The sequence below is a fragment of the Dendrobates tinctorius genome, unplaced genomic scaffold, assembly GCF_039654945.1.
Source record: "Dendrobates tinctorius isolate UK_male_01 unplaced genomic scaffold, ASM3965494v1 ptg000111l, whole genome shotgun sequence".
In the NCBI taxonomy this organism is placed as follows: Eukaryota; Metazoa; Chordata; class Amphibia; order Anura; family Dendrobatidae; genus Dendrobates; species Dendrobates tinctorius.
In genome coordinates this window covers 35,421,931-35,440,367 of record NW_027361779.1, presented here as the reverse complement: position 1 = coordinate 35,440,367, position 18,437 = coordinate 35,421,931, and the positions used below count along the sequence as shown (strand labels likewise).

General features: G+C 45.1%; 1 protein-coding gene across 1 annotated transcript in view; it reads left to right on the top strand.

The window, feature by feature from the left end:
• LOC141100898 (cytochrome P450 3A9-like) overlaps positions 1 to 18,437 on the top strand; it is a 133,061-nt gene that overhangs the window by 75,794 nt on the left and 38,830 nt on the right. Inside the window, exons 8-9 of the mRNA XM_073589654.1 lie at positions 4,389 to 4,516; positions 17,438 to 17,513. Coding sequence (XP_073445755.1) covers positions 4,389 to 4,516; positions 17,438 to 17,513 — 204 coding nt within the window. The remainder of the gene's footprint in view (positions 1 to 4,388; positions 4,517 to 17,437; positions 17,514 to 18,437) is intronic.

The following is an 18,437-nucleotide window of genomic DNA, read 5'->3' as shown; positions in this document are numbered from 1 at the left end:
TATCCATTTGTAGAAGCCATCCTCTTTTCAACTTCAGGGGTTTTTTTTTTACAGATGGTGTTATGTTCACATCAAGAATTTGTTGAAATTTAATTGAATCCTTTCTACTTTCTACCTGTGAAATGTTCCCCGTGCCATTGAGTTCAACACAACCCCAAAACATGATTGATCCACCCCCCATGCTAAATGGTTGGAGAGATGTACTTTTCCTGAAATAGTGTTTTCTTTTTTCTCCACACAGAACTCTTTGGCCACAATGATCAAAGGTTTATTTTAACCTCATTGGTCCACAGGACTTGTTTCCAAAATGAATCAGGCATGCTTAAATGTTCTCTGGCATACCTATGACTCTGAATTTTATGGCGAGGATGCAGTAGAGGTTTTCTTCTGATGACTCTTACATGAAGGCCATATTTGTGCAGGTGTCTCTGAACAGTAGAACAATGTACCACACCTCCAGAGTTCTAGGCAGCTGCTTAGAAGAACTCATGGCTGCTGTTTTTTTGCACAAGGTTAGAGGAGGCTGGGTTTTTATAAAGCTGGGAAGCCATGGAGAAGAGGTATGAGGTCAGAATTCTAAGAGGGCAGCAGATCAAGTATGCAAACAGATGGTCAAAGGCAAATCCAAGGTAGGGCTATACATACCTCTTGAGCAGCTACAACTGGCAGAGATTAGACAGCTACATAGTCTGGTAATCACTCTGAACAGGAGACACTTGTAGGAAACACAACATGTCACAGCCCTGATTGGGCAACTGGACTCTCAAAGAGCACACTGAGCTGTCTATCATTATACTGACAGCTCAGCACACCCACTGTCCCAGATTGGATGCCTGAGCTGCCATTCACTACAATGAGTGGAGGAATCGTGACAGCATTTCTTTTTTTGGTGATGCACAGTGTTGGCTTTGCACCAAACATACCTTTGTGAATTTGTCCAAAAAAGTAAACTTTGGTCTCATTAGGCCATAACTCGTTTTCCCACATGCTTTTGGCAGACTTGATGTTGGTTTGGCAAAACATTGGCGGGCTTGGATGTTTCTCTTTGTAAGAAAGGTCTTTCGCCTTGCCAGCCTACCCTCACAAATTTTTTTCTCCTCTTCTTCTGACTGATAGCTTTGCTGTGTTGTAAGCTGATAACAGGCCATGGCTTTTGCTGTAAAATGCAACCAAGAAAATGTCAGGAAAACTTTACTAGGACAGCTAAACTTTATACGGGGTTAATCAGAATCACTTTTTAAATGGCAACTGTGTATTGACTACTATTTAAAATTAGCTCAATTATGATTGGCTAATTCTGAACACAATGACTTTCCCAGTTATAAGAGGGTGTTCACGCTTATGCAACCGCATTACTTTAGTTTTATTTTTATTCTCACCCTCAAAATTATTTCCGTTTATTTCTTAATGGACTTATACAGATTGTGGATGATGTTACAGGTGGAAATTATTCTTCTTGTCATGATTTTTTTTTTACATTAAAAATGTAATGGAGACTTTATACTGTATATCCACTTTGTGTTTAACCCCTTTCCGACATCGGGCGGAAATTTGTGAGCCCACATATTTCCCGGGACATGTCAGCTGTTTTGAACAGTTGACATGTGCCCACAATAGCCGCAGGTGGAATCATGATCCACCCATGGCTATTAACCAGCTAAATGCCAGTGTCAAACGCTGACAGCGGCATTTAACAAGCACTTCCAGCAATTGCACCAGAAATCCGCCCTCCGGTCGTGGGTCACCGGTGTGTTGGCATGACAACCGGAGGTCTCCTGGAGACCGCTATGGTTGTCAGTGTCGGCTTGCTGTGAGTGCCACCCAGTGGTCGGCGCTCATAGCAAGTGAGTAATTCTGCTATATAGAGGCGATCTGATCATTGCCTCTATGTAGCAGAGCAGATCGGGTTGTGGCAGCTTCTAGTCTCCCTTGGGGACTATTGAAGCATGCCAAAAGTAAAAAAAAAATGTTTTTAAAAATAGAAAAAAAATTAAAAAAAATAAAAGTTCAAATCACCCCCTTTTCGTCCCCTTCAAAATAAAACAATAAAAAAAAATCAAACATATACACATTTGATATCACCGTGTTCAGAATCGCCCGATCTCTCAATAAAAAAAGATTAACCTGATCGCTAAATGGTGTAGTGAAAAAAAAGTCAAAACGCCAGAATTACGGTTTTTGGTCACCGCGACATTGCATTAAAATGCAATAATGGGCGATCAAAAGATCGTATCTGCACCAAAATGGGATCATTAAAAATGTCAGCTCAGCACAAAAAAATAAGCCCTCACCCAACCCAAGATCACGAAAAATGGAGATGCTGCGGGTATCGGAAAATGGTACTTTTTTGTTAACAAAGTTTGGAATTTTTTTTCACCACTTAGATAAAAAAGAACCTAGACATATTTGGTGTCTGTGAACTCATAATGACCTGGAGAATCATAATGGATGGTCAATTTTAGATTTTAGTAAACATTGTAAAAAAGTCAAGCAAAAAACAATTGTGGGATTGCACTTTTTTTTGCAATTTCACCGCACTTGGAATTTTTTTACCGTTTTCTAGTACAAGACATGGTAAAACCAATGGTGTCATTCAAAAGTACAACTAGTCCCGCAAAAAACAAGCCCTGATACAGCCATATTTACGGAACAATAAAAAAGTTATGGCTATGAGAAGAAGGGGAGCAAAAAATGAAAATGCAAAACCAAAAAAAGCTCAGAGCAGAGGGTTAAGGGGTTAAAATTGCAAGATGTTTGTGAAAACAAGCAACTTTATAATTTACTGCATATTAAAAAGGGATTTTCCAATTGTATAGTGTACCGCTCTTGGGCTAGTTTACTGACCACCATCAAGTCTCAGAGTGGCCGGTTACCTGGTTAGGCTATGTGCACACGTAGTTTTTTGCCTCTGCAGATTTTGTATTGAAAACCGCAGATAAATCCGCAGGACAAAAGTCCTGTGGTTTATCTACGGTTTTGCCTACGGTTTTGCCCTGCGGTTTTACACCTCATAATGGATGAGGTGTAAAACTGCAGCGTTTCTGCACCAAACAATTGACATGCTGCGGATTGTAAACCGCAGCAAAACTGCGCGGAAAAATCCGCAGCATGTGCACAGCGTTTTTTTTTCCATTGAAAATAAAGGTACTGTACAACGCAGCAGAATCCGCACCGTGTGCACATACCCTAAAGGAGCTTTGAGAGCCTCAGACCTCCTGCTTTTCTCCAAGTTCTGCAGAAGCAAAGCTTTCTATTCTATTTAGTAGCTATTGGGGAGAGCACATAGCTAAAATTAGCTGCACCACCATGCTGCAGGTCCAATCTATTAATCTGCAGGAGAGCACTCAACACCCCAACGACCAGAAAGCTGGGGAACGGGAGCAGAAGAAAAGAAGTTGAGAAAACTCCTTTATTTATATAAAGAAATGATTATAATTTACAATTGTTTTTTATATAGAGCATGTTTTATGTTGGGAGAGCATTATTTGGCGTTCACACAGTGTAGGTCTTGACTCTTGGCTGCTGCCGAAACTTCCATGGACATGTATTATTGGAGGTATGGAGAGTCAAGAGTTCACCGCACACTCATAGGATGTGTAATACAAACAAATTTAATTTATTACAATCCAATGAAGTAAATGGTCTTACAGGTGAGTAAAATGAGCAGTAGTCATGCAAATAGTAACAAAGGTTGTTAAAGCGACAACAGTTACATCAGTTAGTTGGGGCTTTTCAGTCCGTTACACCAGCACCTCACCTATCAGTGAGTGCGTATCAAAATTATACTTTTATTGGGGGCATGGCATACATAATGTATGCACAATGCAGTGGCTGTAACTCAGCAATTCCTATCACCCACAAAATTCGATTTCCACTCAGAACATGGAATGGAACTGAGGAGAGGGAAGAAAGGAAAGCCTGTAATGTTGAGAGGAAGTGCAATGGTCCCTTTAGAAAGACAATTCAAAATGCTAAACAACTGCCAGTAAGCAATGTACCAGCCAATTAGCAGTGTGCTGTGTACATAGAATATCATGTTATCAGCATCACATCTCACCTTATATATCAACATATAAATCACCATACCAGGTCTTTTACTCATTTGTTAGGAGATTGTTGACCTGTTTGAGGGGTGGATAGTCGTCAACGAGCACTCTTACGAATAGTTTTTCATCAATTATTGGCTTGCTTAAATGGGTCATAAAAGAGAGGATAGGAGTGCCAGGTTTTATATGCGTTTCATATTATTCCTTTCTGCCTCTCATTTCTTAGTTACACTGTGGAAAAAAAAATTGCAGTTGATTTTATCTAGAGTTACGTGAAAATGTATTTGTGTATGTAGAAAAATACATGAAATGTAACGTTTGTGCATTTCATTTTATTTTCAGTCCTTTTCCCGTTCGTCTGTCCTATTCTTGAGAGGCTCAATATAAATTTCTTTCCAAAAGAGTTCTTGAATTTTTATATGAATGCTGTTACAAGTTTTAAAGAGAAACGGATGAAAGGAGATCACTCAGTAAGTATGAAGCGGGGCCGGGGCACACGTGTTTGCATCTGCTGTGGGTCAGAACTGAGATCTGATTGCCCCACAACACCTCTTCTAAACAGGAGTTAGAGTGGAGTGTGCTGTGTGATGGAGTCGGTTCTGTACTCACTTTTCATTCGGGAGTCCTTGTTACCTCTTTGTCCTTGTGACCGAATCCAGCTACAAACAAGACAAGAGACTTTGAATCCAGGTTAACAGGTTCGACCTTACTGTGCATTTTGGTTACACTTGGCTGCACCATACAGAATAAGACCTAGTCTCTTGTTAGTGATGTTCCCTTGGTTTTGTGATCCATCATCCTTTTCCTCAACCTGTCCTGAAACCCACCATCTTTACTTCACTCTGCGACTGGACTGACATCTTCCTCTTCAGGGAGTCAGAGGCATGACTCTCTATATCTCTTCCGAACCTTAGGTTCAAGACTGTACTGGTGTCCAGACGTGACCGAAGCTGTGTCCACATTCTTCTAGGAAACTAATACCCTAGGAAACTACCGTAATACCGACTGAACACTCCCAGCCCTATTGCATTTGATTTTAAGAACCTGCTTGTCTGTCTGTTCAGCCTTCCTTCTCTCTATTCCACTCTCCTTCACTGAGCTTGAAACTGTGCTGTGTGAGTCATGGACTCTGACTAGACTGTCTGACTGACAGTCTCACTCCCTATAACCCAGAAAATATTTTCTGTAAAACTACTCTTAAGGCCCCGTCTCACTAAGCGATCTCGGTAGCGAGATCGCTGCTGAGTCACAACTTTTGTGACGTAACAGCGATCTCACCAGCGAGATCGCTGTGTGTGAAAGTGATCAGCGAGCGGCCCCCCTGCCGGTATCGCTGATCGCTGGAAGAAACCTCTGGACATTTCTTTGGTCGCTGGTCTCCCGCTGGCCAGCACGCATCGCTGTGTGTGACAGGCGGGAGACCAGCGATCAGGTGTAAAAAATAATAAAAAAAATAAAAAATATAGTTATTCTCACCTTCCGACGTCCCGTTCAGCCATCCTGCCTCTCTCCACGCTCCGGTCCCAGTGATCCTTTGCACGAATGACCGCGAGATGTCACGGTCTCGAGGGATAACAAAGTCTCGCGGTCATTCGTGCAAAGGATCACTGGGACCGGAGTGTGGAGAGAGGCAGGATGGCTGAACGCGACGTCGGAAGGTGAGAATAACTATATTTTTTATTTTGATTCTATTTTTTACAGCGATAGCAAGCGATGCCGGGCGCTCGGCATCGCTGTGCTGATCGCTGGTGAAGCTGTCTGTGTGACAGCTCACCAGCGATCACATAGCGACTTACCAGCAATCCTGACACCTTGATATCGGTGTCGGGATCGCTGGTAAGTCGCTTAGTGTGACGGGGCCTTTACCCTCTAGAGGACAGACCTCTCGCATACTTAGGGACGGTCTTACAGGCAAAGCCTGCAGGAGAACCGAAGTACAACACCAACCATAGGCATAAAATATAACATAAGTTTTATCACACAAACTATTAGCATAGCACAACACTCTTACTAAAACACACTTAATCCTCTCGTTGACTTGACGTCTTCTTTAGCCCGCCACCCTCCTTCAAGTACATCCTAAATCTTATTGTGTGTTGGAGAATATTTGTTGTTCATACATCTGTCATTTTATTCTCGATGTCAAAACATATGATAGTCATAACTTTTCAATATAATTATATACTAGCTGAAGAGCCCGGCGCTGCCCGGGCATGGTAACTAACTATGGTTAGTTATAACAAATTATAATGAATGAGACACAGAAAAAACACACAGTATGACAAATGTGCATGAATACTCTGTTGTAAAATATATGTAACAGTAAGGCCTGTTTCACACATCCGTTTTTTAGCTCAGTCGAAATCCACCAAAATAGCGGAAAACGGATCCGTTGGCGGATTGAAACAAACGGGTGTCACCGGACCGTTATTTTGACAGATCCGGATAATGCAGAAATTTAAAGGAAACCGTGCCGAGAGAGAGATTTTTTTTTTTAGCCGCCAGTTTTTTTGCAAAAAATGTATACAAAGCCACTCCACCACATCACGGTATACCCTTCTCGGAGCAGTCCTATCTAATGTATTTAAACCTGATCATGTGAACAATACCTACATGAGCAGGATTCAGAAAGGTGCTGCCTGTGTTTTTAAATTATAATGAATGTATCTATCTATCTATCTATATATATATATATATATACCTGAGTGTATAGCCCCGCCCACTCCGCATAGCCATATTCACTATAATATGCCACACAATCCCGTCAGCCAGAGCTACCGGACAACTACCCCTAATATCCCACATCGTCCTGTCAGCCAGAGCCACCAGACTACTAATATCCCATATCATCCCTTCAAAGCCACCAGACTACTACCCCTAATATCCCACATCATCCTGTCAGCCATAGCCACTGAACAACTTCCACTAATATCCCACATCATCCTGTCACAGCCGCCGGACTACTACCCCTAATATCCCACATCATCCCGTCAGCCAGAGCCACCGGACTACTACCCCTAATATCCCACATCATCCCGTCAGCCAGAGCCACCGGACTACTACCCCTAATATCCCACATCATCCCGTCAGCCAGAGCCACCAGACTACTCCACCTAATATCCCACATCATTCCGTCAGAGCCACCGGACTACTACCCCTAATATCCCACATCATCCCATCAGCCAGAGCCACCGGACTACTACCCCTAATATCCCACATCATCCCGTCAGCCAGAGCCACTGGACTACTACCCCTAATATTCCACATCATCCTGTCAGCCTGGGGTCAGAACCAGAGCACAGAGTGGAATGGCCCTAACTTCCATACCGGGGATCCCTTTAAGAGAGGCCTGGCATCAGAACCAGAGCGCTGAGTGGATTTGCTCTGACTTACATACCGGGGATCCCTTTAAGAGGGGCCTGGGGTCAGAATCAGAGCAGAGAGTGGATATGCCCTCACTTTCATACCAGGGATCCCTTTAAGAGGGGCCCTATGGTCAGAACCAGAGCGCTGAGTGTAACTGCCCTAACTTCCATACCGGGGATCCCTTTAAGAGGGGCCTGGGGTCCGTACCAAAGCGCAGAGTTGATTTGCACTCACTTCCATACTGGGGCTCCCTTTAAGAGGGGCCTGGGGTCAGAATCAGAGCGGAGAGTGGATATGCCCTCACTTCCATACTGGGGATCCCTTTAAGAGGGGCCTGGGGTCAGAACCAGAGTGCTGAGTGTAATTGCCCTAACTTCTATACCAATGATCCCTTTAAGAGGCCCAGGTGTCAGAACCACAGCGCTGAGTGGAACGGTCCTAACTTCCATACCGGGGATCCCTTTAAGAGAGCCTGGGCTCAGAACCAGAATGCTGAATGGAATTTCCCTCACTTCCATACCTGGGATCCCTTTAAGAGAGGCCTAGGGTCAGTACCAAAGCACTGGATGGATTTTCCCTGACTTCCATACTAATGATCCCTTTAAGAGAGGCCTGTGGTCAGAATCAGAGCGCTGAGGGATTTGCCCTCACTTCCATACCTAGGATCCCTTTAAGAGAGGCCTGGCGTCAAACCAAAGCACTGGATGGATTTGCCCTGACTTCCATACCAATGATCCCTTTAAGAGGGAAGATGTGCCTATGGGATGGAGTATGTGTGACGGGGATATGGGCAGGGAGGGGGGATTCATTTCTGTCATGTGTTCTCTGCTCCTTTCTGTGGGTCAGACGATGGCTGGAGCTTCTGTTCCCAGGGATGCTAGATTTCTCCCACCATGTCACTGTCTGCTGAGGTGTTGTCATGCAGTGAGAAAACTGTTGCTCATAGCAACCAATCACAGCTCAGCTTCTTTTAAACAGCCCTGGTGAAATGAAATGTGCTTCGTGATTGGTTGATAATACACACACACACATTCAATTTTATATAGAGAGATTTATAGAATTTTTATTCACTCTGTTTGGAACAGAGATAGTGTACACAGTGAAAAATGTTCTCTATTAGAAAGGTAGAAATGGGGTCCTCTCTTATGGTATGGCTTCACACCCTCTTACCCTTAAACACCAAGGGCAAGCGCTCATGGTATTTATACTGTATCCTTATGATCTGTGCTGTTCCGTCTAAAGTTATGATTATATGGTCTCATAGATTGTGTTATTTTCCATGCTGTGTAGTCTTGCATTTGGTCTGCTGCCACCTGCTGGTCTTTTTCTGTACAGCAGCCTGCAGCTAATTAAATCTAGTACCTGCCTTCCACTTCCGAGTCAGATTACTCCTTCTCTTCCTGCTGGTGGCCATTCTTAGTTTCATTTTCACCTGGGAGAGACTCGCCTGTACGGGCTGTGAAAGGCATCAGTTTTTTGACCAATTTGCTGAATCAATTTGCTGAATCACTTTGCTCCAACTTGCTACCACCTTGCTGCATCACATTTGCTGTACCACCTTGGTTGTTACACCTGCATTTCTGGAGAAGTACTGCATTACCAATCATACGCTGTGTGTCCAGATTTCCAAAAAACAAGTCTGGACTTCACAATCCTTGGTGTGCATAATCTCTCCGAACACTGAACAGCAACAATGGTCCTGTCTGCTCTGCATTGAGGAAACGGAAGGTAGGAATCTCTCCCAGACCCAATCAACTACACCTCCATTCACCTCATGTGGGGACAGAACAGTCAAAAAACTGCCTTGAAGCCGGGAAAAAAAATCACCCTTATATCCTAACCCGTCTGCCCGCTCACATACTGCAGCGTCACCACAGACCGCATTGTGTATAGAGACTCTCTGTATATTATACTACATCGCTGCAGATTGTCGGACCGCAAAACCCCACAATTCTCTAAAAACACATTGGAAATCTTATCAGGACGTCTTAACTAAGCTGCACTGCGATTTCCAGACCTCAATTCAAAAGTTCAGTTTCTTAGAGACAGTGCACCTTAAATCAAAATGGCGGAAAAAGACCCTGCACAGTCTCCCACTGCTGAAACAGAGCAAATACAACCCGATACTCTCCATTATGAAGAGGGGGAAACCGAGCCAGCTTCAGAAACAGACCAAGACTCACGACCAAAACGCTCTGTCAAACCAACCATAAAGGCTGTCGAAAACTATCACAATATGAAGGATGAGTTCAAAGACAACCTGGATGACCTATGGGAACGAGTCACCTCCCTCATGTCAGGCATTCAACGCCACAAAAATTATGCAGCGAATCTACAGGACACTATAAAACAGTTAGACACTGCCCACGGAAGATACAATAGACTGTCTGTAAGGTACGTTGCCTTCCTAAAAGACTCTAATATTGATGAAGCCTCATCAGAATTACGCAAAGTGGATTCCACAGAAAGAGAAAGGGACTCCTCTGTGCAAGACGCCAAAGAAAAAGCGGAGCTCTGTATTGCTCATCTGCAAGAATCAAGATCCCACAGGTCAGGCTCATCCAGACACTCTTCTCGGTCATACAAATCATTCTGCTCAAGAACTTCAACCCTCAGCGACAGAATCCTAGAGGCCCGTTTAAACGCAGAGCGATCCAAACTAAGACGTTCCTACACAGAAAAGAAAGCTGAAGCACACGCAGAAGCCAAGAAAGCGAAAGCAAAAGCAGAGGCAGAAACCAAGAAAGCAGAAGCTGAGGCCCAAGCAAAGATCCTTCAAACAGCTCGGGCAAAGATTCTTCAACCAGAAATGGAGGAAGAAATCGCTCTAGCCAAAGTAAAAATACTTGAGCAAGCATTGAAGCAAAACCTCGACCTGATTTGCCTACCACCACTGGAAGAAGAGGACCCAGCCATCCGTACCAGTGATTATGTGCAGAAACAGATATCTGCAGCACACACCTTCTCCAGCGACGTTCAACCCAACAATCTGGAAAAGTCCTAGTCAGCCCAACTTACGGTGCCAGTGTTACCCACAGCGTCTGCAGAGACCCAAGACCAACGCCATAATGTGTCCCCTCAGGAGCAGCAATCATCACAAGACGACCACAAGATGCAGTCCAGTCCATCTCCACAGTTCAAGCCGCAGTCATCGAAATCTCCAGAGGTTAAACCACAGCTCAACCCTGCAGCAACATCATTTTACCCGGGAACAATTCACCCTTCCACGCCACACAGCTTATACGCCCGAGAGGCAACACAAGCTAACATGGTAACAAGGAGTGAAGGATCAGATATGCCTGAGTTAGCCAGGTTTATGGTGAGCAAAGATCTAATCAGCACCAGCCTCTCAAGGTTTGAGGACTGTGCAGAGAACTGCAGAGCCTGGAAAGCAACCTTCAAGGGCACCATTGCTGACCTCAACCTATCGGCAGAACAGGAGCTCGACCTCATGGTAAAATGGTTGGGTCCTGACTCCACAAACCGTATCAAGAGGCTTCGGACCGTCTGCGTGGGGCAAGCTGAAGCAGGTCTCGCTGCTGCATGGCTGAGACTCGAAAGAACCTATGGCAGCGCTGAGGCCATAGAAAAGTCCCTATTCAAGAGACTGCAGAACGTTCCAAGGATCAACCTTAAGGAAGCCCACAAGCTTCTGGACATAAGCGATCTGCTTATGGAGCTGGAACTAGCAAAAAGAAACCCGCGTCTGTCTGGATGGTGCTACCTGGACACCGCCCATGGGGTGAACCCAATCGTCTCAAAGCTGCCACATAGTCTGCAAGAGAAGTGGGCAGTGTGCATTTCCAGGTATAAAAGGTCACATGATGTCACCTTTCCTCCGTTTAATCAGTTCTGCAAGTTTGTCGAAGAACCGGCCCAAATGAGGAACGACCATAGCCTAGACTTCCTGGAGTCTAACACTACAGCTTCAGCAACACCGTCATCAAGGTATGAAAGCGCCTCACATAGACGCAAGGACTTGAGGAGCAGTATTAGTGTCAGAAAGACTAACCTGTCACCACCTGCAGTAACTGCCGATAAACAGTACACTATTCCATCGAGAGATAAGTCTTTCAATCGTGAGTGTCCCATTCACAAAAAACCACACTCACTGAACAAATGTAGAGGCTTCAGGTCCAAAACCATGCAGGAGCGCAAGAAAATCCTCAGCGAACATGGGGTATGTTTCAAGTGCTGCGCCTCATTAGAACACATGGCCAAGGACTGCAATTCTGCCATTAAGTGTGAAGAGTGCCATAGTGACAAACACCCATCAGCTTTGCATCCAACATCAGCCACTAGCGATCCAGCAGTCGCAGTTACCTCTAGTCCGGCTACAAGCCATGGCGGGGAGCCACAGAATAACGCCAAGTCTACCACGGCTGTCTCCTGCTCATGCTCAGAGGTATGTGGGGAGAGCCAAAGTGATAACTGCTGTGCCAGGATATGCCTAATCAGAGTTTATCCAGAAGGGCAACCAAAGAAGGCAGTAAAAATGTATGCCATCATTGACGATCAGAGCAATCGATCCCTAGCTGGACCTAAGTTCTTTGAAGCCTTTGGAATCAAGGGACCAGCAACGCCATATACTCTGAACACTTGCTCAGGCCGCATAGAGACTGGCGGCAGAAGGGCACAAGGTTTCATTGCTTCTCCTGTCAACGGAGGCGTAGAAATACCCTTACCTACGCTATCGAATGCGATCAAATACCCGACCAAAGGGATGAGATCCCTACCCCGGAAGCTGCGTTCCACCAACCACACCTGAGGCACCTAGTCAGCATTATTCCACCTATGGACACAGATGCTGAAATCCTACTTCTGCTCGGCAGAGACAATTTAAGGATACATAAGGTCCGCCAACAGTGCAATGGTCCTGACTATGCCCCCTACGCACAGAGACTCGACTTGGGGTGGGTAATCATAGAAAATGTGTGCTTGGTCCAAACATGAGTCGATGCCTTTAAGACCTACGTACGCCGAGATGGACGAGCTACTTTCTGCAAACCATGCCCTCATCACTATAAGGTGAAAGAGAAGCCTCCAGATCCCATACAGCTGCCTGATGTCATTCCTTCTCCCTATGCAGACGACTTGAGAAGATTGGTGTTTCATACAACTAAGGATGACAACAATGTAGCCCCGTCAATGGAAGACAAGGAATTTGTTAGGATATTAGACAATGAGTTCCTTAAGGACGAGACTAATCACTGGGTTTTTCCCCTACCCTTCCGAGCTATCAGGGTAAGACTCCCGAACAATCGTGAACAAGCCTTGTCCAGATTGAACTCTCTCCAGCGCACACTTAGCAACAAACCGGAGATGAAAGAACACATTGTCACCTTTATGAGCAAGATATTCCAGAATAACCATGCGGAGCCAGCGCCTCCCTTAAAGGAAAACGAGGAGTGCTGGCACGTACCCTCATTCAGAGTATATCACCCACGGAAACCTAAGCAAATTAGAGTTGTCTTTGATTCAAGCACCAAACATCAAGGCGTATCTCTCAACGATGTCCTCACGGGTCCTAATCTTACAAACAACCTAGTAGGAGTGTTGATGAGGTTCCAGAAAGAGCCCATTGCCATCACCGCCGACATTGAAGAGATGTTCCACTGTTTCATAGTCAGAGAGGACCATAGGAATTTCCTCAGGTTCCTGTGGTACAAGGACAATGACCCCAGCAAAGAGATGGTGGAGTATCGCATGAGGGTGCATGTATTCGGGAACAGCCCTTCCCCCGCAGTGGCAACCTACGGCCTGCGGAGAACCGCACAAGAAGGAGAGTCCGAATACGGAACAGATGCCAGAGACTTTGTAGAGAAAGACTTCTACGTAGATGATGGACTAAAATGTCTACCCATAGAAGAAGCGGCAATCGACCTACTCAAGAGGACCCAAGGTATGCTGTACCAAGCTAACCTTAGATTGCACAAAATTGCTTCAAACAGCCTGGCTGTCATGAGAGCCTTTGATTCAAGTGACCACGCACCAGGATTCAAGGACATAGACCTGGGACCAGACAGTCCACCAGTGCAGAGAAGCTTAGGCTTGAGGTAGAACCTGTCAGTCGACACCTTCAGTTTCCAAATCAACTGTGCAGACAAACCATTCACTAAACGTGGTGTCCTGTCAGTGGTGAATAGCTTATACGACCCACTGGGGTTCGTAGCACCAATTACCATACAAGGTAAATCCCTTCTGAGACAGCTTTCCGAAACCGTCAAGGACTGGGATGCCCCACTCCCTCCTGAGAAGGAACCAAAATGGGAAACCTGGAAGCAGTCTTTGTGTGCCTTGGATGAAATCCACATACCGAGATGCTACGCCAGAACCTCACTTGCTGCTAGCACTAAGAAGGAACTCCATGTGTTATCGGATGCATCCACTGAGGCCATTGCAGCAGTTGCCTATCTGAAGGTGACGGGACCCGACTATCAAGATCACGTTGGGTTCATCTTTGGCAAGGCTAAGTTGGCTCCCAAGCCTGACCACACTATTCCCAGGCTTGAACTCTGCGACCATGCTTGCAGTAGAACTCGCAGACTTTATACAGCGCGAGCTTGACACCAACATAGACGACGTACAATACTACAGTGACAGTAAGGTTGTCTTAGGTTACATCTACAACCAAACAAGGCGCTTCTACGTGTACATCAGTAACCGCATCGAGAGAATAAGGAGGTCTTCCAAGCCTGAACAATGGCACTATATCCCATCTGAACTTAATCCAGCTGACCATGCTACTAGACCTATGTCTATAAGGTCCTTTGCTAACTCTTCTTGGCTTTCAGGTCCTAAGTTTCTGTTGGAACAGAAGGGAAGTGAATGTGTCCAGGAAGTCTTCAGCATCCAGGATCCGGATGGCGATCCAGAAGTCCGCTCCGAGGTCAGTGCTTTGGCGACGAACACTAAACCAACCTCCAGCCTCGGTTGCCAGCGCTTTGAACGCTTCTACAATTGGATGAAACTCGTCAAGACTATACCAAGGTTAGTCCACATTGCGAGATCGTATCACAACTCACTTGGAGACAAAGACTGTCACGGCTGGCACATCTGCCGTAAACCACTCTCTGCTGAGGACATTTCTCACTGTGAGTCCCTTATAATATGTTACGTCCAGCAGAGCATATTCAATAATGAATGGGCATGCCCACTTGAATCCAGTAATGAACGGCTTTGGTTTGCTGAGAGTCGGTGGTCATTTAAATAAAGCCAAGATTGCAGCTTCAGAGCAACATCCTTGCATCATTCCCAGTAAACATCATATCACTGATCTACTCATCCGGCACTTTCATGAAAATACTGAGCACCAAGGCAGGCAGATCACAGAAGGCAAGTTACGGTCTGCAGGGCTTTGGATCATCCGTATGAAACTACGCGTAGCAGGATCACATGCATCGCTGTGTGCAGTGTCGGAAAACCAGAGGAAAACATCAACAAATGGCCGACCTGCCCTCTGACAGACTGAGTGCCGAACCGCCTTTCACCTATGTTGGCCTAGATGTCTTTGGGCCATGGATGGTATCTGCACGCAGAACTCAAGGTGGCCACGCCCACAGAAAACATTGGGCCGTACTATTCACTTGCATGAGTGTTTGTGCCATCCACATAGAGGTAATAGAGTCTATGGACACATCCAGCCTGATCAACGCCCTCCGGCGTTTTCTAGCGATCAGAGGACCGGTGAAACAGCTAAGGTCCGACCGCGGAAGCAACTTCATTGGTGCATGTCGAGACCTGAATATCAACATCAAGCCAATTCAGGATCAACAGGCAGAAAGAGGTTGCACCTAGATCTTCAATCGTCCGCATAGTTCTCACATGGGAGGTTCCTGGGAAAGGATGATCGGGATCTCACACAACATCCTGAACTCTATGTTTATGGACGTAAATTCTTCAAGGCTTCCGCATGAGACCTTGGTTACTCTTCTGGCTGAAGTCTCCGCCATAATCAACTCAAGACCACTTGTCCCAGTGTCCATGGATCCTGAAAAACCGACCATTCTTACGCCAGCTACTTTTCTCACCCAAAAGACCGGGAACCCGCTAACAGTTAGTGGAGAGTTTACTCATGCAAACACCTACCAGAAACAGTGGAAACGTGTGCAGTATCTCGCTGACTACTTCTGGAACTGGTGGAGAAAGGAATATCTTGTGACTCTCCAAGGAAGAAGAAAATGGCGACAGAATAAACCGAACTTGAAAGAAGGAGACGTGGTACTAATGAAAGAACAACAAGCCCAAAGGATCAACTGGCCTATGGGAATCGTTAAAAAGACTTTCCCTAGTCAAGACGGTAAGGTCCGGAAGGTGGAGCTGAAGGTCCTTAGGAAAGGTGAGCCTAAGACATTTCAGAGGCCAATCCACGAGCTCGTATTGATACTGCCAATTGAGGACATTCCGGTAGGATGAATCACGAACAGAACACTGCCCTGGTACTTCGTTCATTGGATTACCGTTGGGTCGGAGACAGTTTGGCCTAGTGCGGCTCCTCCGATCCGAAGATGGGTATCTTTGGATTGCCTCAGGAACTGTCTGATACCTACCTTGTTTTGAAGTTATTATTGCATGCATGCATATTTGTTTATTTTCCAGGTTATTGAACTTTATTTAAAAGAAAAAACAATATAGTGAAATCCCTTATGGAATTTCAGACGGAGAGTGTGCTGTTCCGTCTAAAGTTATGATTATATGGTTTCATAGATTGTGTTATTTTCCATGCTGTGTAATCTTGCATTTGGTCTGCTGCCACATGCTGGTCTTTTTCTGTACAGCAGCCTGCAGCTAATTAATTCTAGTACATGCCTTCCACTTCCGGGTCAGTTTACTCCTTCTCTTCCTGCTGGTGGCCATTCTTAGTTTCATTTTCACCTGGGAGAGACTCGCCTGTACGGGCTGTGAAAGGCATCAGTTTTTTGACCAATTTGCTGAATCACTTTGCTGCACACCTTGCTCCAACTTGCTACCACCTTGCTGCATCACATTTGCTGTACCCCCTTGGTTGTTAGGCTGGAGTCACACACAACGAATAAAAAATCGGTCCCATTTTAACGGTACGAAATCGCACAAAGAATTCTTGTCCAGGGATCCGTCTGTCATCCCATTTTCCAGCGATGAACCGATTTTATTCACATCTAAGCATCAAATTGACATCCAATGTCAATGTCTGAGGCTCTTTCCTGTTGACCTGGAGAAGTCTTGCGATTTAATCGCAAGTCACACGTGTGGTGCGTTTTCAATGCGTTTTTTAATCGCATCCATAGACTTGCATTGTCGAATCCGATCCGAAAATCGGTGACAATCGCAGCATGCTGCGATTGTCTTGGTCCGAGGAACGGATGTGATAAAAAAACGCATGATGGGAGCAGCAACATAGAATAACATTGGGACGAATGCAATGCGATTTTTTTATTGCATTGCATTCATCCAATTTTATCGCTAGTGTGACTCCAGCCTTACACCTGCATTTCTGGAGAAGTACTGCATTATCATTCATACGCTGTATGTCCAGATTTCCAATAAACAAGTCTGGACTTCACAATCCTTGGTGTGTATAATCTCTCCGAACACTGAACAGCAACAATGGTCCTGTCTGCTCTGCATTGAGGAAACGGAAGGTAGGAATCTCTCCCAGCCCCAATCAACTACACCTCCATTCGCATCATGTGGGGACAGAACATGATCCTTAGGTTGTATCTTCTACCTTATTTGATAATATAACCATGAAGGGAAGAATTGTTGCCTCTGTGAGAAAAAATTCAATTCACCATTGGGGAACATGTAAAAAGAAAGAGGATATTCAGTGCAGACACATTGCTGATTTACTGTTCCGTGCTCCAAAATAAAGACAGATCTTTTGTTTCTAAGTATTATGTTTGATAGTTAATTTTTCCCTAAGCAATCAGGTTGCCAAAATTCCAGGGGGTAACTTATGTGAATAGAACACTGAATACTACTGATCCTAAAGAAGTCTTTAAAACAAGGAAATAAATAAAAAACTATGAAATTTTCTTTATTCTTAGGGCCGAGTGGATTTCCTGCAGCTCATGTTGGATTCTAGAGTAGAAGACGCCAATGGCTTAAATAAGGAGCAAAAAGGTATAACAAAGTCAATGGTTTTCAATATCTCTTAAATGTCTCCATACATGATCAGAAATCGAAAGACGAACTAATCATGCTTCAAGGAATTAAAATGTATAAATGATGTGTCACAACGCAACAGGGGGTCAGTCAGTGAATGGCACAACACACACTCAACAGGATGATAAAGGGGAGAGGAAGGCTCTAGCAATAGGGAATGAGGGATGGGATACCTCCTGAGCTCCAACCTGAGCCTGTCCCTGCACTCCCCTAACACCCTAAGCGGGTCCTCCCCCCCACCGCCATCACAAACCTTGTCCCTCACTGTCACCTCACACTGCCCTGGCTAGTGCAATGGCTGGCAAGGGCACTAGCATCACCACTGCAGATACAAGCACAGGGGATAGTGACAAACATGAGACAAACAAGGTAAAACCACAAATCTTAGCTCCAGGTACCGCTGCCAGCTCCACACCGCAGAGCATATGGAAACAGGACCCCAAAATCCACAGAAGGAGCAGATTCAGCACTGACACCAGAGAGCTGCAACTGCATGTCAGGTTTGCATAGAAAAATCTATCACATACAGTCAGCTGATGCATCAGGTGACTATTTAAAGGATGGTGGGAGTGGTCACCACACACATCAACTGACCAGCAACAACGCAGCTGCCAGCAAGGAAAACTAACATTAACCCCTGCTGGCCTGAAAGGGAAAAAAGCTACAACTGATTAATACAAATAAAGTCCGTGGAGCCACATTTAAGAGTCTCAAACACTGGACTAGCCAGATCTTCCTCCAGGGAAGGACCCAGCCAAGGGGTGGCTCCTTTCGGAAACCACCATAACCACCATATTAAGTGGCCCTTTAAGTCAATAACCAGTTCTTTACGAGTTTACAGATATGACAAGGGAAATACCAAGGCCAGATATCCATCCACAG